The 23,405-nt window shown below is 44.9% G+C and overlaps 1 protein-coding gene across 1 annotated transcript in view; it reads left to right on the forward strand.

Moving 5' to 3' along the window:
- The window catches only part of LOC138247106 (carcinoembryonic antigen-related cell adhesion molecule 1-like), a gene marked incomplete at its 5' end in the record, with an annotated part of 137,954 nt that extends 115,135 nt beyond the window's left edge, over window positions 1-22,819 (forward strand). The window contains 4 exons of the mRNA XM_069201851.1: window positions 12,891-13,136; window positions 16,741-17,058; window positions 22,544-22,705; window positions 22,791-22,819. Coding sequence (XP_069057952.1) covers window positions 12,891-13,136; window positions 16,741-17,058; window positions 22,544-22,705; window positions 22,791-22,819 — 755 coding nt within the window. The remainder of the gene's footprint in view (window positions 1-12,890; window positions 13,137-16,740; window positions 17,059-22,543; window positions 22,706-22,790) is intronic.
- Window positions 22,820-23,405: the final 586 nt, after the last annotated feature.

Here is a 23,405-nt window from a genome sequence, read left to right on the forward strand (position 1 = left end):
ACTGCGGGTCAGCAAGAAACCTGTGTCAGAAGATGGAGAGGAGTATTTGCCTCCAGAAGTTTGTGTCTAACGTTGGAGAGATCTCTCTCCAGGACCGGGCAGGAAGGGAGGCAGGAAGTCAGGCCACATTCTTAAGGGCAGGAAGGGACGCAGGAAGGCAGACAGACATTCTTATGAGCAGGAAGGGAGGCAGGCAGACATTCTTTTGGCAGGAAAGGAGGCAGGCATACATCCTTAAGGACAGGAAGGGAGACAGGCAGACATCCTTAGGGGCATGAAGGGAGGCAGGCAGACATCCTCAAGGGCAGGAAGGGAGGCAGGCAGACATTCTTAAGGGCAGGAAGGGAGGCAGGCAGACATCCTTAAGAGCAGGAAAGGAGACAGGAAGGCAGGTAGACATCCTTACGGGCAGGAAGGGAGGCAGGCAGACATTCTTAAGAGCAGGAAGGGAGGCAGCCAGACACCCTTAATGGCAGGAAAGGAGGCAGGAAGGCAGGAAGCATTCTTAAGGGTAGGAAGGGAGGCAGGAAGGCAGGTAGACATCCTTACGGGCAGGAAAGAAGGCAGGAAGGCAGGAAACATTGTTAAGGGCAGGAAGGGAGGAAGCGAGGCAGAAATGCAGGCAGACATCCTTAAGGGCAGGAAAGGGTCAGGAAGGCAGGCAGACATCCGTAAGGGGGGAAACGTCCTTAACAACGTGTCCAGTGGACACCATTCAGGCCTGCTGTAGTGTTCGGCTTGGGCCTGTCACACTCAACATAAATGTGTGAGCATTTTTTTTTAAACTCGGTGGGGATAAAGCAACATGTTGGTTTGGGGGCAGAAGCAACACAGAGGGAGCAAATGGTGCCTGTAGAAAAGCACATGAGCGAGAGAGCAACATTGGGCATAAGGGGACAAAAGCATAATGGTGAATGGGAAAATTAATGTGGAGCTGGGGGGAGAAGCACAGGGGGAGGAGCCCAGGATGGCGAACGCATCATAGAGGAGACAGGAAGCAGCAGATGAGTGAGATACCAATGCGGTGCTCTGAGGGCAGAGGAGAAGCTCACTAGGGAGACAGCAGGAAAATACATGCATCTCATGGATTTCTTAAGACAAAAGAAACAAGCCTTGGCAAAGCCAATAACTCTGGTGCAGGCTGCCTGTCTATTGGTTGCTCCAATATTTGTTCCATTTAAATGCATTCCAAAATCATATTAAAAAGCATTGGCAAATCCAGTGGGTCTAGAGCAGGCTGGCACCTTTTTGGCTTTGGACAGGTCCTCTGCTTTTCATATGTTTGAGACAGAACCGAAGGAGAACAGCTTGCTAGGCACTGTCTTTGCTGTGAACGGTGTCTCCCGGTGCAGTGCTTCACACAACATAACACTGCCCCACGGGGACCCGGAAGTATGGGAGGAAAAATGGTACGTGAAGACAAACATGCAAGCATTTCTTTTTAAATAAGCACAATGGGCAGGTGTAGGAAGCCCATTTGCATTTCTTAACAGTCAAAATTGGTATTTTGGGCCGTTAGGAAATGCAAAACGGCCTTTTCTTATGTACAAAGGCCTTTAAGGAATGGCACATTGCGATTTCTACCCCGAAGAAATCACAATTTTCAATTCCCAGAAGAGGAAATCGCAAACAGGAATTTCTTATTTGCGATCCCTATTCTGACACACAAAGCATTTCCTAAATGTGATTTAGGCATTTAGGAGATTACATTACCGCTGACTTGAAGTCAGTGGTAAACAGGTGCAATTTCAAAAAAAGCACCCTAAGGTTCTTTTTAGGGTCGAGCCTGCGTCGCATGCGCTCATGCATGCGTATCACTAGCGAGACGCTTTAAGTATTAGAAAAGGGCTCGGAGCCCCATCAACGTCACGTCACTGTCTTTCATTGGCTCGTGGGCTTGCCTGTTAGAATCTGCTTGCTTTCATTAGTGGAAGGCACGCACACGTCATGCCTTTTCTGGTGGTTAGTCCTCCTCGAGCGCAGCGACCAAGTACAGAAAACATGCGCGGCTCGCTGGGTTTGTGGACTAGTTTTTCTCTGTTTTTGCAGCACGATCTCGCTGGGCAGAAGTTCGCATACTATCTACCTTGTAACTCAGTTAATTGCACTTTTGCTGATAGGTATTATTAGTGTGAACTGTAGCAGCGCAATCGCGCAGTTTCTTTTTTTTTAATGCAAGAAAAATCCGGTTGGGAGTTTACAAGTGTGAACAGCTGTAACTCCGACAAATGCAAAACCCTAGTGCAATACAAATGCTTGTTTTTAACTGAAATAGAGAGCACACACATGCCCCTCGGGCATATGTGTGCTCTGCAGGTGTACCCCTATTTTTGGCATGCACCAAGGGGGGGGCTTTTGCCCTGGTTTTGCATTAACTGAATAGCCATTGGCTTTATTGGGAGTTATTAAATCTGTATCTCTGTACATAACATTTTGCATTTCTTTGCATTTCTTAAATAGCGATTTCTATGAATTGCATTTTTGTAGATCTGGCTCAATATTCCATTTCAAGCAGAACCTGAAAACAGTCAGTGGCACTCTTGATAATCATTAATTTGAATAAAATTCTCATTAATCTCAAAATGTAAAGTTCTTTGTCTCTTCAGTGCACTTAAAAAGGAGTTTAAGGTTGTCAGTTGTAGCTCATATTCATTTACAATTTAAGTACTTGCTGCCAGAATCTCAGATAAACACAGAAAAAGCCCTGGCAGGATTCGGGATTCTGTTGTCCTCAAGAATAGATGAGGAAATGTGCCCCTAAACATAAGATTCAAAAGAGCATTTCAAATAGCAGTCATTTAAATAACACTTGAGCCTCAGCTCGAAGGCTCAAGATCAGTAATGTAGAAACCATGAAGGTTTGTTAAAGATTAACAATTGATGCAAGGTTATCTGACTGTTAGTGCCTGTCACAGCACCTTTCAGAGGGCAACAGGGCAGGCAGGAGCTAGTGGGCGCTACCGTGGAGGTTGCGGACTTTTGCTTCTGTGGCCTGGCCTACTATGGGTTCTGAGTAACTGGGCCAAGTACCACTTTCGCACTTGATTCTCTGTGGTAATGCGTGGAAGAGTCCAAGGCTTCTAGGAGAATAGGTAGGTGTATGGCAGACACAGGCTCAAAACTCAATGTACGTTCAGCAGCCACAATAAATAAATAAGCTGTCAAATACTCGATTTTATTAAAAGTAACATTTATACACACACACAAAGCGAAATATGATACATATTAAATAATAACACACTCTTCTTTTAAGGTTTGCAATTTTGCGCGGCACCAGGTCCCACTCTTCTAGATATGGATTAGGTTATTACCCATTTACGTGAGCTGACGTCTAGGCTAGGCCCTACTAGGGAATACAAGTCTTACAAGTTCCATTGCTGTGATTTAACGTCAGAATTGTCCCAGCGCCCGTGGCGCTTCAGTCAGAGCAAGTCTCCCCAAAGTGCACTGCGACTCAAGGTGAGTCTTACCTGCTCCTGATGGAGGTGCGATGGAATGCCCAGGAGCATTCAGTGGTGCTGCTTTGAAGTCGACTTCGGCTGGTGCTGGCGATGAGCAGTAGTCTTGTTGCGGCTTGCACGGGGCCTAGACGCACAGCGCTCTTCCATTGTCATGGTAAGTACTGCTTGTCTCGATGGCAGACCTGGATACAGCGCGAGCTTCAATAACATAGTAGCAGCTCTGGACTCTCAGTGGCACACAGCTCATGGGCAACAACCTTCGGCTTCTGCTGCAGCTCCAACTTGGCATACAGGTCCCAAATACCATATGTCTTGAGTCAAACAAGCATTGAAAAAGCATTGAAAACCTGCCTACAAAACGAGCACTCCGAGCACTCAATGCAGTGTCCCTTTTCAGGTCTCAATACTGTGCAGGATGATGGCCCTGTCTTCAAGACAGGGCTGCACCAGGGCGACAGCCCTTTAGTTTGCCTGCGGCCCCCTACAGAACATACAAGGGTCACAAACCACGGCTAAGGGGCATGCATGTTTGGGTCAAAAATCTGTACAAGGCAAAAGCCCTCTTTTTACAACAATGACCAGAGCAATGGCCCTTAACCTTCACCATGGTCCCTACCTGACATACGGGAGTCATGAGCAATACACATTGGTGGACAGTCAAATTGGTGCGTAGTCCAGACCTGGACCCAAATCTCGCACTCTGGTTCAGGGATCCAGTTAACAGGATCTCCACTGGGCCTTGCTCTGCCCAGGCAGTCTCCTGCTCCTCACAGGGTCCTCTGGTCTTGGGTCAGATGGAAGCTGGTGCCCCAGTGTTGTTGATTCTCAAGGGCGATGTCCCCTCACCCAGCAAGGAGAATGGCAGATCCTTGTTCCCACTCCTGGTCCAAACAGACACAACTCATGCTGACCTTCTCCATGGTGGGGCACAGCTTTAGTTCGGCATTTTGGGAATTTCAAGTTTTCTTGTTTATAAAAATAATTTCCAGACGCAAATGTGTTTTAGTGTCTATGTCTTTGAAGTTGTGTTCTGGGGTGTTGCCCACTTTGAAGTTCCCACACATCTGTTCTGCTCTTCTTTAAAGTGCAGGGTGTTACAGCAGGAGTGTCTCCAAATCTGACAGCCCCAAACACAGACCATGCCATTAACAATCACACCTGGTTGTCCGCTTCAGTGATATGTGCACCAAAGGGTTACAAAGGCCACCAGTCATTCCCCATTGTGCGCACGCACCCACGCACGCTAACTCTCATGTACTGTCCCAATTCACAGGCACACATACATTCCCTGTGCAAACACAACCATGCATGCTGACTGGCACTTCATAAAACCCAATGCAGGCCAAGAAGGCGTTAAGCACACAGCAGCAGGACTTTACACAAGTGGCCAGAAGGCTCTGCTCCAGTGACACAGGTAAAAAGGCCCGCTCGTTCTGCTGATCACTAATATTGAAAACACGGTCTGTTGCCACCACCGCACTCGTGCTGGTTCACTCTAGATGGAGGTAGTAGCTTTCACTGCCTGACGATAGTGCTTTGGGTGCCGCTTCCGTGTAAGCAAGACTGCAGTCCATGAGACAGGCCCAGGTCATGGCACACATGCAGGATCCATCTATGCCCATGCTTAAAAATTATTACCAAGGATCCAGATATGACCGCAGCTGGGGCACTCAGGGCAGGGGTACACATCCATTACCATGCAAGGGTCCTTTTCTATCTCAGAAGGGTCTATAGTTCTGGATGAGTGACATGAGACACTTTTCCACCATCTCTACCACTGAGTTGACCTACCTTTTAGCTGCATGTGCCTAAGTGAAAGAGCAGGATACCATCGCTCACAATAAAATAAGCCAATTACTGAATGGGGGGCTGACCCTTCCCCCATGATCTATGTTGTAGTGGGTGGAGACACAGTTTAAATGACACAACAACTGACCAATGGATAGATAGCTGCCTGAAAGTGCCCATAGCTAAATATATTATGTATGTCATTTTACTTTAATCAAAATGTCTTGGCTAATGGAAGACTTAACATTAGTTCCCTAAAAGTGAGCAGTGAAGGACACAAGTAAATTGCCAATGCTATGGCTGGAAAGGAACCAAAGATGGACAAGGTAAACCATCAAATAAGAAGCAGGGAAATAAGAGTGACAGTAAAGCCAACCAATAGTAAGTGTGTTCTTGGTAAGTCCACAATGTGTCTTTTGCCAACAGACAGCTGTGTTGTCTGATGGGCCAAACATAAAAATAGAATTAACTTGAAAGTAACACAGCAAAAAGTGAGATTTCCTACTTGTGTTCCTTTTACCAACTAAGCACAAGCTTCACAAACTTTCACAAACAGAGAACATTTTACACATTGAAAAAACATACCTTTTCTTGGTATTTTTGCCCTATCATGCAACTTTTTCGAATATGTCTCCATAAAAGAACCAACAGTACTAGCTTTTTGATCTGCACCTTGTGACAAGATATGACCGAAGCAAGGTTGTGCTTTTGTTAACAAAGATTATAACTGAGAGGTCTGACTGTTAGCAGACCAAATCCTAGCAGTTAATGGGTAATCATTGTGTTTTGTAGGGGTTAAGACTCTTGGAAATCCATGAGGAAATGAGAATGCAGGATATTTAGAAAGTTTCAGTGGGATGGGATCAGCTTCATTTCAGGATGGATAGAACTATCCTGTAAAGAACCTGGAACAAGAAGGTTCAGAAAGAAAAGAAAGAACAATAATTAAAGACTACAGAACCAAAGAGAGAAAAAAATTACCCTTCAAAAAATAGAAACTGCAAGAATATTATTCCACATAAATATTAATCTTTTAAAACCTTCCACATAATGGCAGAATCTGCATGCTCAGGTAATTATTTGGCATTTTTCACTGGTTAAATTCCAGCAGGTTTGATCTGCTGACATTTAACAGGATGCACAGACTTCACTGCACCCAGTAAATACCGGAGTCAATAACTTATAATTCGACCCCTAAGCAAACAGGTGTTAATGCAAGGGTCAGAATTGTGCAAGTCACTCATAATGAGGTCCTTATGTTTTGGGCTTTTTTTCTGAAAATGAAAGTATATTTTACCACGGAAGGGCTGAGCTGGGGTAGGCCTGACAATGCAAACTACTGATAATGTGAAGGAGGTTCTTGGGTACAGTAGGGAAACTCCTTCGCGCAGTGCCCATCAGTAGTAGTGCGTCTGTTCCATGATTAGAGAGGATCAACCACTTACAAATGGACATGGCCCAGTCCCAGAAGCAGACACCTGACTAGGAATATGAGACCAAGTACTCCCCGTATAGGTACTTTGCAACCTCCACTGAGGTGATCCTTGGAAACACGCAAGCAAGACAAGTCTGACGCATAGGGCCAGATTTACTAAGAAGTCACAATGTTGCGTGAAAGGGAGAGCGCATATCAGCGCCATATCTATTGCGATACAACACTACTCTCCTCTCCCTGCCCTGGCACATTCCTGGATACTTGCACCAGTGCAAACACCCTGGCACTGCAGTCCCAGGGTGTCTGCATTCCCTAAAGCAAAGGTTTGTGCCGGAAGGAGTCCCTGCCAGTAAAGAAACTATGCTTTAAGAGTTTTCTCCCTTTGTACCTATGCTGTACAGTGCAGCACACAAGCAAACCGGGAAAAACAATGTGAAATCAAATCATTTTTCCTCGTTCCACCTGCTTTGAGGAGGTGCGGCATTTTTTGTGCAAATCCCTGTCTGTGATTCTTTGTAGATAGGACTTTGTGGGTGGATGCCAGGGAACACCCAGGCCCCATCATGGAACTCCCCATTGATCCATAGAGATGCAAGGCAGTACATTGAGCAACTTTTCATTACTTTGGGTTGCTATTCAATGAAAATACACATTCGTAATAAGTTATTTCAGCAGAAGTACACTTTCTATTTGACGTTGCAGTTTTCTTATTTTAGGTCAGGAGGGATGGGCCGGCCGGAAGATATAATACTGTTATTGCACCTCATTCCGGTGAGCTGATCGATACTTCCCAAAGGAAGAAGTGGAGGCAACCACTGCAGTCCTTTTTCATAATAGGACACCACAACTCCAAGTGGATGCAACCACTGCAGCCCATGGTGTGAGGGGATGTCCCCGAAATGTAAAGCTGCTCACTGTGTGCAGCAGTTCAGTGCACAGGAGAGAGGATCTGTGCTGTGCTCTACAGTACAGTGTGTCAGGTACAGGCAGACAGTGGGTGTGTGACCATGAACTGAGAGGAAGTGTATCCAGGTCACTACAGTCCAGTCATGACCAAGGCTCTAATTTCTTGGTAGAAATGAGGTGTTGTAGCCCTGTGTGGTCCAGAGAATCTAAGACAGAACTGGGTGTGAGCTCTATGTAGGATCCTGAGCTGGGTGTGAGCTGTACACAGGATCCTGAGCTGGGTGTGAGCTCTATGTGGGATCCTGAGCTGGGTGTGAGCTCTACTCAAGATCCTGAGTTGGTTATGAGGTCTATGTGGGGACCTGAGCTGAGTGTGAAGTCTACATGGGATCCTGAGCTGGGTGTGAGCTCTATACCAGATCCTGAGCTGGTTATGAGGTCTATGTGGGCACCTTAGCCGAGTGTGAAGTCTACATGGGATCCTGAGCTGGGTGTGAGCTCTATGTAGGATCCTGATCTGAGTATGAGCTCTACACAAGATCCTGAGTTGGTTATGAGGTCTACTTGGGCACCTTAGCTGAGTGTGAAGTCTACATGGGATCCTGATCTGGGTGTGAGCTCTATGTAGGATCCTGAGCTGGGTGTGAGCTGTACACGGGATCCTGAGCTGGGTGTGAGCTCGACATGGGATCCTGAGCTGGGTGTGAGCTCTACATGGGATCCTGATCTGAGTGTGAGCTCTACACAAGATCCTGAGTTGGTTATGAGGTCTACTTGGGCACCTTAGCTGAGTGTGAAGTCTACATGGGATCCTGATCTGGGTGTGAGCTCTATGTAGGATCCTGAGCTGGGTGTGAGCTGTACACGGGATCCTGAGCTGGGTGTGAGCTCGACATGGGATCCTGAGCTGGGTGTGAGCTCTACGTGGGATCCTGAGTGGGTGTGAGCTCTACATGGGATCCTGAGTGGATGTGAGCTCTATGTGGGATCCAGAGCTGGGTGTGAGCTCTACGTGGGATCCTGACTGGGGGTGAGCACCACATGGGATCCTGTGCTGGGTGTGAGCTCCACATTGGATCCTGAGCTGGGTGTGAGCTCTGCGTGGGATCCTGAGTGGGTGTGAGCTGTACACGGGATCCTGAGCTGGGTCTGCGCTCAACATGTGATCCAGAGCTGGGTGTGAGCTCTATGTGGGATCCTGTGTGGGTGTGAGCTCTACATGGGATCCTGAGCTGGGTATGAGCTCCACATGGGATCCTGAGCTGGGTGTGAGCTCTACGTGGGATCCTGAGTGGATGTGAGCTCTACGTGGGATCCTGCGCTGGGTGTGAGTTCTACGTGGGATCCTGAGTGGGGGGTGAGCACTACGTGGGATCCTGTGCTGGGTGTGAGCTCCACACTGGATCCTGAGCTGGGTGTGAGCTCTGCATGGGATCCTGAGTGGGTGTCGAAGAAGGTTTAGAGACAGTGAAAAGAGAGAAGTTTCAGGACTTTTTAAAGAACAGAAAAAAAACTTTTTCAAACTTTTTGAAACTTTTAGAAAGTTTAGGAGTACTTTTCAGCACTTAGCAGAAAGTGTAAGAGAAGAAAAGCAAAACTTTCTGGTTAGGTGTACATACACTGAACTTATTTTGTATATTTTTCTCCTATGAAAAGTACAAAATGACAAAGTGGTAAGTAGTTACAAGCACTTATCGCACCGCTGCACAACCAATGTAGGTGGCTGGCCTGGTTTGTAGTGGGTACCAGAGGTACTTACACCCTGTGCCAGGTCCAGTCATCCCTTATTAGTGTAGAAGAGGTGTTTCTAGCAGCTTAGGCTGATAGAAGGTAGCTATGGCAAAGCAGCTTAGGCTGAACTAGGAGACATGTAAAGCTCCTACTATACCACTGATGTCATATGCACAATATCATAAGAAAACACAATACACTGATATACTAAAAATAAAGGTACTTTATTTTTATGACAATATGCCAAAAGTATCTCAGTGATTACCCTCAGTATGAGGATGAGAAATATACACAAGATACATGTACACAATACCAAAATTATGCAGTAATAGCAAAAGGAAGTAATGCAAGCAGTGTAAAATTACAATAGATTGCAATAGGAGCATATAGGCACAGGGGCAACACAAACCATATACTCCAAAAGTGGAATGCGAACCACGAATGGACCCCAAACCTATGTGATCTTGTAGAGGGTCGCTGGGACTGTAAGAAAACAGTGAGGGTTAGAAAAATAGCCCACCCCAAGACCCTGTAAGGTAGGTGTAAAGTGCACCTACAACCCCCCGAGAGCACAGAAGTCGTGATAGGGGGATTCTGCAAGGAAAACCAACACCAGCAATGCAACAACAGTGGATTTCCGGACCTGAGTATCTGTAAGACAAGGGGACCAAGTCCAAGAGTCACGAGAGTGTGTCAAGAGTGGGCAGAGCCCAGGAAATGCCAGCTGAGGGTGCAAGGGAGCTCCCACCGGATGGAAGAAGCTTACTGTTTTGCAAGAACGAAGAGGAATAGGAACTTCCCCTTTGGAGGATGGATGTCCCATGTCATGAAGAAGCTTGCAGAGGTGTTCCCACGCAGAAAGACCGCAAACAAGCCTTGATAGCTGCAAGGGTCGTGGTTGGGGTTTCTGGATGCTGCTGTGGCCCAGGAGGGACCAGGATGTCGCCACTTGGATGAGGAGACAGAGGGGGCACCCAGCAAGTCAGGGAGCCCTCACAGAAGCAGGAAGCACCCGCAGAAGTACCGGAACAGGCACTTAGAAGAGGAGTGAACCGGAGTCCACCCGAAGTCAGAAAAGGGAGTCCCACGATGCCGGAGGACAACTCAGAAGGTTGTGCACTGCAGGTTAGAGTGTCGGGGACCCAGGCTTGGCTGTGCACAAAGGAAATCCTGGAAGAGTGCACAGGAGCCAGAGCAGCTGCAAATCACGCGGTACCCAGCAATGCAGTCTAACGTGGGGAGGCAAGGACTTACCTCCACCAAACTTGGACTGAAGAGTCACTGGACTGTGGCAGTCACTTGGACAGAGTTGCTGAGTTCCAGGGACCACGCTTGTCGTGGTGAGAGGGGACCCAGAGGACCGGTGATGCAGTCTTTTGTTGCCTGCGGTTGCAGGGGGAAGATTCCGTCAACCCACAGGAGATTTCTTCAGAGCACCTGGTGCAAGAAGGAGGCAGGCTACCCCCAGAGCAAGCACCACCAGGAAACAGGCGAGAAAGCCGTCAGGATGAAGCGATACAAGGTTGCAGTAATCGTCTTTGCTACTTTGTTGTGGTTTTGCAGGTGTCCTGAGCAGTCAGTGGTCGATCCTTTGGCAGAAGGTGAAGAGGGAGATGCAGAGGAACTCTGATGAGCTCTTGCATTCGTTATCTAAGGAATTCCCCAAAGCAGAGACCCTAAATAGCCAGAAAAGGAGGTTTGGCTACATTGGAAGGAGGATTGGCTACTAAGAGAGGTAAGAGCCTATCAGAAGGAGTCTCTGACATCACCTGCTGGCACTGGCCACTCAGAGCAGTCCAGTGTGCCAGCAGCACCTCTGTTTCCAAGATGGCAGAGGTCTGGGGCACACTGGAGGAACTCTGGGCACCTCCCCTGGGAGGTGCAGGTCAGGGGAGTGGTTACTCCCCTTTCCTTTGTCCAGTTTTGCGCCAGAGCAGGGCTGGGGGATCCCTAAACCAGTGTAGACTGGCTTATGCAGAGATGGGCAGCATCTGTGCCCATCAACGCATTTCCAGAGGCTGGGGGAGGCTACTCCTCCCCAGCCATCACACCTATTTCCAAAGGGAGAGGGTGTCACACCCTCTCTCAGAGGAAATCCTTTGTTCTGCCTTCCTGGGCCAGGGCTGTCGGGACCCCAGGAGGGCAGAAACCTGTCTGAGTGGTTGGCAGCAGCAGCAGCTGCAGTGGAGACCCCGGAAAGGCAGTTTGGCAGTACCCGGGTTCTGTGCTAGAGACCCGGGGGATCATGGAATTGTCTCCCCAATGGCAGAATGGCATTGGGGTGACAATTCCATGATCTTAGACATGTTACATGGCCATGTTCGGAGTTACCAGTGTGACGCTATACATAGGTAGTGACCTATGTATAGTGCACGCGTGTAATGGTGTCCCCGCACTCACAAAGTCCTGGGAATTTGCCCTGAACAATGTGGGGGCACCTTGGCTAGTGCCAGGGTGCCCACACATTTAGTAACTTTGCACCCAACCTTCACCAGGTGAAGGTTAGACATGTAGGTGACTTATAAGTTACTTAAGTGCAGTGGTAAATGGCTGTGCAATAACGTGGACGTTATTTCACTCAGGCTGCAGTGGCAGGCCTGTGTAAGAATTGTCAGATCTCCCTATAGGTGGCAAAAGAAATGCTGCAGCCCATAGGGATCTCCTGGAACCCAAATACCCTGGGTACCTCAGTACCATATACTAGGGAATTATAAGGGTGTTCCAGTATGCCAATGTGAATTGGTGAAATTGGTCACTAGCCTGTTAGTGACAATTTGGAAAGCAAAGAGAGAGCATAACCACTGAGGTTCTGGTTAGCAGAGCCTCAGTGAGACAGTTAGTCATAACACAGGTAACACATACAGGGCACATACTTATGAGCACTGGGGCCCTGCCTGGAAGGGTCCCAGTGACACATACACTAAAACAACATATATACAGTGAAATATGGGGGTAACATGCCAGGCAAGATGGTACTTTCCTACAGGTGTGGAGCTCTACATAGAATCCGGAGCTGGGTGTGAGCTCTACGTGGTATCCTGAGTGGGGGTGAGCTCTACATGGGATCCTAAGCTGGGTGTGAGCTCTACACAAGATCCTGAGCTGGATGTGAGGGCTATGTGGGATCCTGAGCTGGGTGTGAGGTCTACATCGGATCCTGAGCTGGATGTGAGGTCTACTTGGGATCCTGAGCTGAGTGTGAAGTCTACATGGGATCCTGAGCTGGGTGTTAGGTCTATGTGGGATCCTGAGTCGGGTGTGAGGTCTATGTGGGATCCTGAGCTGGGTGTAAGGTCTATGTGGGATCCTGAGTCGGGTGTGAGGTCTATGTGGGATCCTGAACTGGGTGTAAGGTCTACATCGGATCCTGAGGTAGGTGTGAGGTCTACATCGGATCCTGAGGTGGATATGAGGTCTATGTGGGATCCTGACCTGGATCTGAGGTTTATGTGGGATCCTGAGATGGACGTGAGGTCTACACGGGTGTCCAGTGCAGGGTGATATAAACATAGGGCCAGTGCTCAGGATGGAGCTGCTACTCATGCCATCTCTCTTTCTTTCCTTTTTAGTGAGACCCAGTGGAAGGATCCAATGTCGAGCCCAGAAAATCAGTGACAGTCAAGTGGAGCTATCGTGCTCCTGGCCTGGGGGGTCCCCATCTGCCAAGGTTCATCTGCAGCTGCCCCCCAGCATTAATAGCAATGAAAATGACGAGGTAAAGCGTAATGTGTCCCGGAGCAATATCAATCCTAACATGACCATGACATGCAGAGGGGAACAGGAAGGTTACTCCGACAATTGTTCGTTGTCAATGGGTAAGTTCCTACTGTTTGCCATAATTTAACACACTCTGCACATTGTTTCTCAGTGTCTTGTTGTGCATGAGTCTCATTAAGGGCGATTGTCATGAACAATGGTTTTAAACCCCATTTTTTCACTGCTCTGACATCAGTGCAGCACACTCCAAGCTCCGAAGGCCTGCTATAACGTCTGGTCTTCTGAGACCTTCAGCCAAACCTCTAGAAACTGAGGGAGGGGGAGGAATGAGCAAGGGTGCCACAAGTCACAGACTCGCCTGTCACCTGTGGGTCTGAGGAGCTCACCATCTCCCAGGGAAATGCCTCGCTGAGGAGCATCTGTCACAGGGTCGCTGTCAGCACAGCGTGGGGGTCCGGCTCACAGCGGGGCATTGAGGGCAGAGCATCATGTAGGAAGAGGGGAAGAGCATCGAGGGTGGTGAGGAGAATGGCAGCTATTTGGATTTCGGGGAGGATGATACGGTAGGTGGTTGCAGGACGCTAGGCACTTTGAGGCGGGTTGAGGGAGAGAAGGCCATGTTGTGCATGGCTCCCTCATGACCACTGTACACATGCACTGGCCGCTGATCTGAGCCGTAGGACATGTTTAAGGGTGGCCTTTCAAAACAGAAAACTGTGTATTTTTTAAACATTTGTACTTTCGTCCTCTGGGCTCTAGGGGACCTCAGAGACAACCTAGGGTTTGCTATCAATATCTATTTCATTTCAAGTGGAAAACAACCCTGTGATTTGCATCTGACCATCTACAATTCTTGGTCTTACCGGAACTGCTATCTTTTCTTTGCCCATCTACACTTAGAGCGCCATGGGATATCACCCCTAAGTACCATCTCTCTTTCTTAGTACTCTGGACAATGAAAACTACCTAATCTTCCAAACCAGATGCATACACATCCCACGTCTCGTCCTGTGCAGCAGTAGAACAAGGGATCCTCTGAGAGGGAAGAAGCTTGTCCAAAGCCACAGCATGGGACAAGTCGAGTTGCATTAATCGAGAGCAGAATCATTGGTTTTTTATTAGAAATCATCTCAGTTCAGTTCAAAATAACTTTATTCAGTCAAAACGACCATAAAATCACAGAAAAATAAAACACACATTTTATTTAAAAATAATTACAATAAAATAATTCATCATAATGTACAATCTATATTATACTATGTTGGTATAAACAGGATTCCCAGTTACAACGTTGAGACAGACCACTTCCTGACTTTGATAGCGCCAACAATTAAACTAAGCACAGCAAAACACAAGTCAGGAGAGGCTAAACTTTGTAAAAATCTTATACCTTCCTTAAAAGAGCTAACGTGCTTGTGCAAGAGAACTGGACGTAAAAAGCAGCCTCATAAGGAGTGATATAAAATACAAAAAGGCATAAAACGCACACAGTGGATTGGGGCGTACATGGTAAAGATGGAGACCGAGTAACCGCCAAATGAAAAGCGACTAAGAAATGGATCTTATTTAATCTTAGTCTGCTCAAATCAAATCTTAATTCGGAGTTAGTGCTCCAGAGTAGATGAGCTTCAGTGCCTGAAGTGGTAGAGATAGGGAAATAATTCAAAACTGGGTCCCTATCTAGTACCTTCTCAATTCTAATCTCCTTCCTTTATGACACAAATCTTTGTATTACCATCTCTTGTTTTTGAACCAATGTTTTCAGGAGCATCAAAAAAGGAATGCAATCCCAGGGTAGAAAGGGTCTTCTTAACATATGCCAACCAGGGTATACTGCCATATTGCCTAAATTGAGACAATCAACCAAAACTTTCCTTGAACAAGCTTCCTCAAGGGAGTTCCACACCTTAACTCACAGTAAAAGCCGGGTCAATTCTGAGTGTGTAATAAGGCCCGGGGTAGTTTTGGGAATGGCTAGAACGCTGTCCAACAACTTCTTTTCAGCTGTATTTTGGGGGGCCAGCGTAACCCCTCACTCCAGCTCTGTATACACCAACTGACAGACACTAAAGGTGCATCAGTTCCTTGACAGGCTTATGGCCTAACTTTTTTTGCAAACCTAAAACATAGTATCGCAGGTTGCTTCCATCTTCTGAACTCTTTCCATAATTAGCCTGGCTCATGATCCATTTGCATCCAGTAAGATGGCAAGATAATTAAAAAAGGGTACCTTGGCTTTTGGGGTGTCAATGTAAAACTGTTTAGATCTGGTGTTCCTCGGTCCACATAATAAATGACTTTTTAAGGTTCACCTTAAGGTTTAGTTTAGACACAAAAACATTAAAACCATTTAAACATCTCTGTAAACCATTTGCTGTTAAAGTAAAAGGACTGCATCATCCATATAAAGACGTACAGGGGGGACATGAGGGCCAATTCTCGGGACATCTTCACTACAAGAACCTAAGAAGTCATCCAGGGCATTATTGCGAAATAAGAGCTGGGAAGGGGCCAAAATACAACCCTGTTTCACCCCTCTTGTAACCTTTATTGGCTTTGTAGAATCCGCAGACTGGGTGTAACGCACCTTTGTGGTTGTATCACAATGTAGCAGCCGTATTAAATCCACCAGTGGGGGATCAACTCCCGTCTGTACCATAAGTTCCCATAGTTTACCCCCATTTACCTAGTCAAAAGCACATGAGAGATCCGTAAAGGTCATATGTACGGCACCTCCCCTGGCTTCGACATACTTCCCAAGATCTAAAGTTAGGTTAAGACCTGGACTAAAACTCTATTGGGTAGCCTCTGCCCAATCCTTTAATTTACCCAGGATTACTTGCCCCCAAAACTTTGGACATGAATCTAATAGTGATATTGGCTGGTAACACGCATGTTCATTTCCGTCCCTTTTTTTAAAGAAAGGCGCAATTATTGATTCCCAGCAGGAATCAATTAAATTTACCCTGACAATTAATCTTAAAACATTCGTGATTAATGTGGCCCAAAAGGCAAGATTAGCCTTAAATAAATCTAAGGTCAAATTATTGGGGCTGGGGGTTTTACCACTAGCTAAGCGTATTATTGGTTTTGTTTTGATACTAGGTCAATACATTCTGTTACTTGTTACTCATTTCTATTGGGAAATGAAATTCTGCCCAGATACCTTTATCGTAATCCCCACCTTGAATGACTGAATTGAAGATTTGAGAAAAATGCTCAACCCAGTCCTGCTCTGGAATATGAAATTCTAAACCAGTAGCAAATGTATCTGTAAAAAAAGAGTGATTCACTATTTCCCAAAAGAGTTTAATATCTTTCGTTTGGGCGCCATTTTCCAGGTCTTTCCAGGACTTTGCTCTAATTTCTTGCATCCTGCGTTAAATATCACTTTTGTAATTTTTCCTAGGTTTCCTTATTTCTTCAGTGTCACCAGGATCTTAATAGTGGTCTTTAAGGGTTTTTAATGTTGTAACACAATCAGGGCTAAACTATGCATGACCTTTTATGGTAAAGTTTCCTTTTCTTTGCCTTGTGGCATTTGTAGCTTGCATTGTCTCCCTATCAGTGCGTCTGTGAGTTGCCCTCAGCCTGTGCTGTCACCCTGTGAAAGGTCCCCAATCCCTATGAATCTCATAAACGTATTCTCTTTCACTGTCTCTCTCACAGGCCCCTTATTAACTCTAATGTTAAACTTTACAGGATTACCACATGATCCAGCAACTCAGCAGAACAACACATTGACAGGTGGACAGTCGGTAACGCTGACGGTGAACTTGCTGGGCAGCAGCAGCAGCCGGCTGGCTTCAGCAGGGATCCTCCCAGCCAACTTCACTTGGATTAATGGCACATCCACTGTTGGATCCGGCGGGAGAGTGGAAATCACCTCCAATGACTCCTTCTCCCAGATGGTGATCTCCAATGCGATGGAGAGCGACAGCGGTGACTACATCTGCCGGGCTGAGAATCTCATGGGCACAACTAACTTTTCATTCCGTGTCCAGGTCTCTCCAGCACCAGGTAATATTGTGATTGGCTCTGTGGAGAGTGGTATGGAGTCCTCAGACAATATGACCTCAGAAAGTGTGAGAGGATGTAGCGACTGTTGACCAAAGTCACCCCCACCAAACTCATGGATGGTACATGTGCCAGTTCCTAGGGGTTCCTGCCCCACTTTTCTGTGATTGAAATGGGATCTTGGCGTATCCAATCTCTGAAATAGGAATGTAACGGAAAGAATGGCTAAATATATCAATGTTCATCATGCAGAACAGGATGCACAGACCATGTGGCCCGGTAGTGGGATGCTTTACTCCCTTACAGCTCCTTTGTCGCTTCATAGGAGTACAACAGCCCAGACACATGGTAGTCGGTTTATACACTCTACTGTACCACCTTCATGTGATCACCTAAATATTCTATAATCACTCTGTCTTGGAAAGGGCACTACACACAATCTGCCAAAGCGAGAAGCAGCCTTCTCTCCAACCTATGTTATTTTGTTTCTGGGTGTATTTAATATTTGCTTGATTGATAACAGTGGCAGAGGAAGGATTTTGTACCAGAAGGAGAAGTACTTTTGAAGGGGCACCATACTCAAGGCGGTGAAACTTTTAAAACTGTGGATGGCAGCTTTGGCTGCTGAAGTTTAATGGTGGTGTTCGGGGTGCAGTATTTAACACAGATTTCACACAGCAAGCATGCAAAGAAAGCAAACTGCAATTGCTTTAGTGAAATTTGTGGTTGGGAGAGTTTTTAATCCAAGATTTAACCAGCAGCATTTTTACCTAATTGGCTACAACCCCATTGTTCCTAAATGGGGCACCTATGTAATAGTCCATTCTTGTTTTTGTGTGCCAAGAAAGCTTTGAAGAACATGGTCAGAGCTGCATTCTAATCACACTTTTGATAAAATGTGAATCAGTAGCTCTGCTAATAAGAAACAGTAACAAAATTGGAACTGCAGTTTCACATTGCCAATTTGGGATTAAAATGCATGTATCATTGTTTCACTTCTCTGTTCCTCTTTCTTCCATTTTCCATCCTGTTGTGTTACTTTATGTTATGTTATGTTGTGTTGTGTTCTGTTGGGTCTTGTTATGTCATATTATGTTATACGTTATGCTATGTTAGGTTGTTCCATGTTATCCAATATTTTATATATTGTGTTACAGTATGTTGTTCTGTTCTGCTCTGTATTTGGAAATTGAGCTAGTACCAGTGAGGGTGTCCTGGTGCTGAGCAGGTGTGAGTGCCTTGCCCTGCCTGTGATAGACTTGTTAAGTGTGAAGGCAGGTCTTCGACTTCTTGCGGCATTCAAGAAGAGAGGAGGTAACTCTAAAGTGGAACGGTACGCCGTTCCATGCTTTAGGAGTGATGGAAGAGAATGTCCGTCCATCTGACCTGGTTTGGTGTAGGGGTAGGATGTGTGCGAGAACGGGTCCTGCGGAGCGGAAGTGTCTGACTCAACGGTCTTTACTGAAACCATAAATGCAGTTGCAAACAAGTAATGAACAGAGGTAGCTTGAAGATGGAGAGTAGGCATAGCCTTCTGTGCACTACCATGCAGTTTACAGTGAGGAACAAACAGTTTACCATGAGGATCACGCAGTTTACAGAGAGGATCATGCAGTTTATGGTTAGGATCACACAGTTTACAGTGAGGATCATGCAGTTTACGACGAGGATCATGCAGTTTACGGTGAGGATCACACAGTTTACAGTGAGGATCATGCAGTTTACACAGAGGATCATGCAGTTTACACAGAGGATCATACAGTTTACACTGAGGATCACACAGTTTATAGGTAAGATTTTACAGCTTACATTCAGGATCATACAGATTACACAGAGTATTTTACAGTTAAATTCAGGATCATACAGAATACACTGTGGATTTTACAGTTTACATTCAGGATCAAACAGATTACACTGAGGCTCTTACAGTTTGCATTCGGGATCATACAGATTACACTGAGGATCTTTCAGGTTACATTGAGGATCATACAGATTACACTCAGGATTTTACAGGTTACACTGAGGATTTTACAGTTTACAGTGAGGATTTTACAGTTTACATTCAGGATCATACAGATTACACTGAGGTTTTCACTGTTTCCATTCATGATCATACACTTTACACTGAGTATTTTACAGTTTACATTCGGGATCATACAGATTACACTGAGTATTTTACACTTTACATTCGTGATCATACAGATTACACTGAGGATCTTACACTTTACATTCAGGATCGTACAGATTACACTGAGTATTTTACAGTTTACATTCAGGATCATACAGATTACACTCAGGATCTTATAGTTTACATTCGGGATCATACAGATTACACTGAGGATTTTACGGTTTGCATTCAGGATCATACAGATTACACTGAGGATTTTAAGGTTTACAGTCAGAATCATACAGGTTACAGTGAGGGTTTCACAGTTTACAGTCATGGTCATACAGGTTATAGTCAGGGTTTTACAGTTTACATTTGGGATCATACAGATTGCATTGAAGATTTTACAGTTTACATTTGGGATCATACAGATTACACTGAGGATGTTACTGTTTACATTCAGGATCATGCAGATTACACTGAGGATCTTACAGTTTGCACTGAGGATCTTTCAGTTTACATTCAGGATCATACAGATTACACTGTGGATTTTACAGTTTACACTCATGATCATACAGATTACACTGGGGATCTTTCAGTTAACATTCAGGATCATACAGATTACACTGATGATTTTAAAGTTTACATTCAGGATCATACAGATTCAGGATCATACAGATTACACTGAGGATGTTACAGTTTACATTCAGGATCATACAGATTACACTGAGGATCTTTCAGTTTACATTCAGAATCATACAGATTACACTGAGGATTTTACAGTTTGCACTGAGGCTCTTACAGTTTGCATTCGGGATCATACAGATGACACTGAGGATCTTTCAGGTTACATTGAGGATCATACAGATTACACTCAGGATTTTACAGATTACACTCAGGATTTTACAGATTACATTGACGATTTTACAGTTTACAGTGAGGATTTTATAGTTTACATTCATGATCATACAGATTACACTGAGGATTTCACTGTTTCCATTCATGATCCTACACTTTACACTGAGTATTTTACAGTTTACATTCGGGATCATACAGATTACACTGAGGATTTTACACTTTACATTCAGGATCATACAGATTACACTGAGTATTTTACAGTTTACATTCAGGATCATACAGATTACAATGAGGATTTTACGGTTTGCATTCAGTATCATACAGATTACACTGAGGATCTTAAGGTTTACAGTCAGAATCATACAGGTTACAGTGAGGGTCTTACAGTTTACAGTCAGGGTCATACAGGTTACAGTCAGGGTTTTACAGTTTATATTTGGGATCATACAGATTGCATTAAAGATTTTACAGTTTACATTTGGGATTTTACAGATTGCACTGTGGATTTTACAGTTTACATTTGGGATCATATAGACTACACTGAGGATTTTACAGTTTACAATTGGGATCATACAGATTGCACTGAAGATTTTACAGTTTACATTCAGGATCATACAGATTACACTGAGGATGTTACTGTTTACATTCAGGATCATGCAGATTACACTGAGGATCTTTCAGTTTACGTTCAGAATCATACTGATTACACTGAGGATTTTACAGTTTGCACTGAGGATCTTTCAGTATACATTCAGGATCATACAGATTACACTGTGGATTTTACAGTTTACACTCATGATCATCCAGATTACACTGAGGATCTTTCAGTTAACATTCAGGATCATACAGATTACACTGAGGATTTTAAAGTTTACATTCAGGATCATACAGATTACACTGAAGATTTTACAGTTTACATTCAGGATCATACATATTACACTGAGGATGTTACAGTTTACATTCAGGATCATGCAGATTACACTGAGGATCTTTCAGTTTAGATTCGGAATCATACAGATTACAATGAGGATCTTACAGTTTGCACTGAGGATCTTTCAGTTTACATTCAGGATCATACAGATTACACTGTGGATTTTACAGTTTACACTCATGATCATACAGATTACACTGAGGATCTTTCAGTTAACATTCAGGATCATACAGATTACACTGAGGATTTTAAAGTTTACATTCAGGATCATACAGATTACACTGAGGAATTTACAGTTTACATTCAGGTTCATACAATTTACATTGAGGATTTTACAGTTTACATTTGGGATCATACAGATTACGCTGAGGCTCTTTCAGTTTACATTGAGGATCGTACAGATTACACTGTGGATCTTGCAGTTTACATTCTGCATCATACAGTTTACACGCAGGATTTTACAGTTTGCATTTAGGATCATACAGATTACACTGAAGATTTCACAGTTTACATTCAGGATCATACAGAATACACTAAGGATTTTACAGTTTACATTCAGGATCACGCAGATTACACTGAGAATTGTACATTTTAGATTTGGGATCATATAGATTGCATTGAAGATTTTACAGTTTACGTTTGGGATCATACAGATTGAATTTTGGATTTTACAATTTGTATTTGGGATCATACAGATTACACTAAGGGCCAGATGTAGCAATATTGCAAATTGCGACTTGCAATTTGCGAGTCTATCCGACTCGCAAATTGCAAGTCGCAATTTGCAATGCAGTACGGTGTCTCAGACACTGACTGCGACTCTCTATGGGGTCGCAATGACCCACCTCATCAATATTCATGAGGTGGGTCGCAAATTGCGGCCCCATAGCGAGTATAGGCACTCGCAAACATGGAGGCCTGCTGTCGTCAGCAGACCTCCATGTTCGTGACTGCTTTCAATAAAGCAGTTTTTTTTTTTTAAAGTGTAGCCCGTTTTCCTTGAAGGAAAACGAGCTGCACTTAAAAAAAAAAACGAAACCTTTTGTTTCGGTATTTTTCAGAGCCGGCAGTGGTCCATAGGACCACTACCTGCTCTGAAAAATTGTTTTTGTTTCCATTCACGTTTGCGACTGGGACAGTCGTTTGCGACTGGGTTACCATCCACTTCAAGTGGATGGTAACTGCGATTTCATTTGCGACCGCTTTCGCGGTCACGAATGAAATTGAATAGCATTGCAAGTCGCAAATAGGAAGGGAACACCCCTTCCTATTTGCGAGTCGGAAATGCATTTTGCGAGTCGGATCTGACTCGCAAAATGCATTTCTGCATACCGGAGAGGCTTTTGCGCCTCGCAAACAGCATTTTTCGCCGTTTGCGAGTCGCAAAACCCTTTTTACATCTGGCCCTAAGCTACAGATAGGTTTCTTCACCAGGCAGTTATCCTCTGCTCAAATCCCATTTTACATGAGTCATTTTTATAACTTCTAGGTCCTGAGCGTTTCCTTTTTGGTCACAGGTCTTTGTTGACTGTGGCTCTATCAGTAGTTAGATTCACACTTTGCATTTACAATCTCTTGCTTGTCTTTGGCAGAGACCTCCACAACACAAACCACAACCACTCCACTTGTGACCCATCCGAATGATAACCCTGGAGGATTGTCGGCCGGAGCGATCGCAGGTATTGTCATCGGGGTCATAGCTGTGGTAGTGATCATTGGAGTCACGGTGTACTGTGTTCTAAAGAAAAAGAAAGGTGAGTAAGGGCCAAGGAGGGGCTCCTTCTACTAAGGACCTGTGATGAAGTTGGAATGCTGACAGCTTGTTTTCCTTCTCTACAGATAAAGAGCTGAGGACATCCAACAGGTAAGCCTTCCTTCTTCTGGAACTCAATGAAATAAAGGCATTAAGTCTGGGCAAGATGTTATATTTGTTTTCTTCTTTTTACAAGATGGGACCACCAGCAGTAGACAATTATTATTACTTATTTAGAGAAATTCACCTAAGTTCAACCACTAGCAAGTACTACATCCTAGAACCCTTACTCAATATAAGCTTAGAGGTAAAGAACCACAACATGTCCCCTTTCCAAATGAAATTAGATTAGGACAGTGTGAACATAGGAAATAAATCATGGCAGATTATCGGTGAGCATAAACGAAATGGAACAATTTGAGGTAGAAAGGGGCACAAGATTCAAAATTAGACACATGAGTTGAGAAACACAAGAGGAAAGCTGCACTCAAAACTAAACACAACCTGGAGTGTAAGCACACACATAATAATCCAGTCTCCTGGGTCTCGTTTCCTTCCATACGCTGATCTTCATGGGGCCTTTCAATTGGACTCCCACACCTTCACTTAACCGTGGATCCAAACTCTCAACCAACACCCTCTGTCAACCGTAATCAATGCATTTTGTAACTTTCCACCGCTTGCCACCTTACAGCACCACA

Source organism: Pleurodeles waltl, chromosome 7 (genome assembly GCF_031143425.1).
Source record: "Pleurodeles waltl isolate 20211129_DDA chromosome 7, aPleWal1.hap1.20221129, whole genome shotgun sequence".
NCBI lineage: Eukaryota > Metazoa > Chordata > Amphibia > Caudata > Salamandridae > Pleurodeles > Pleurodeles waltl.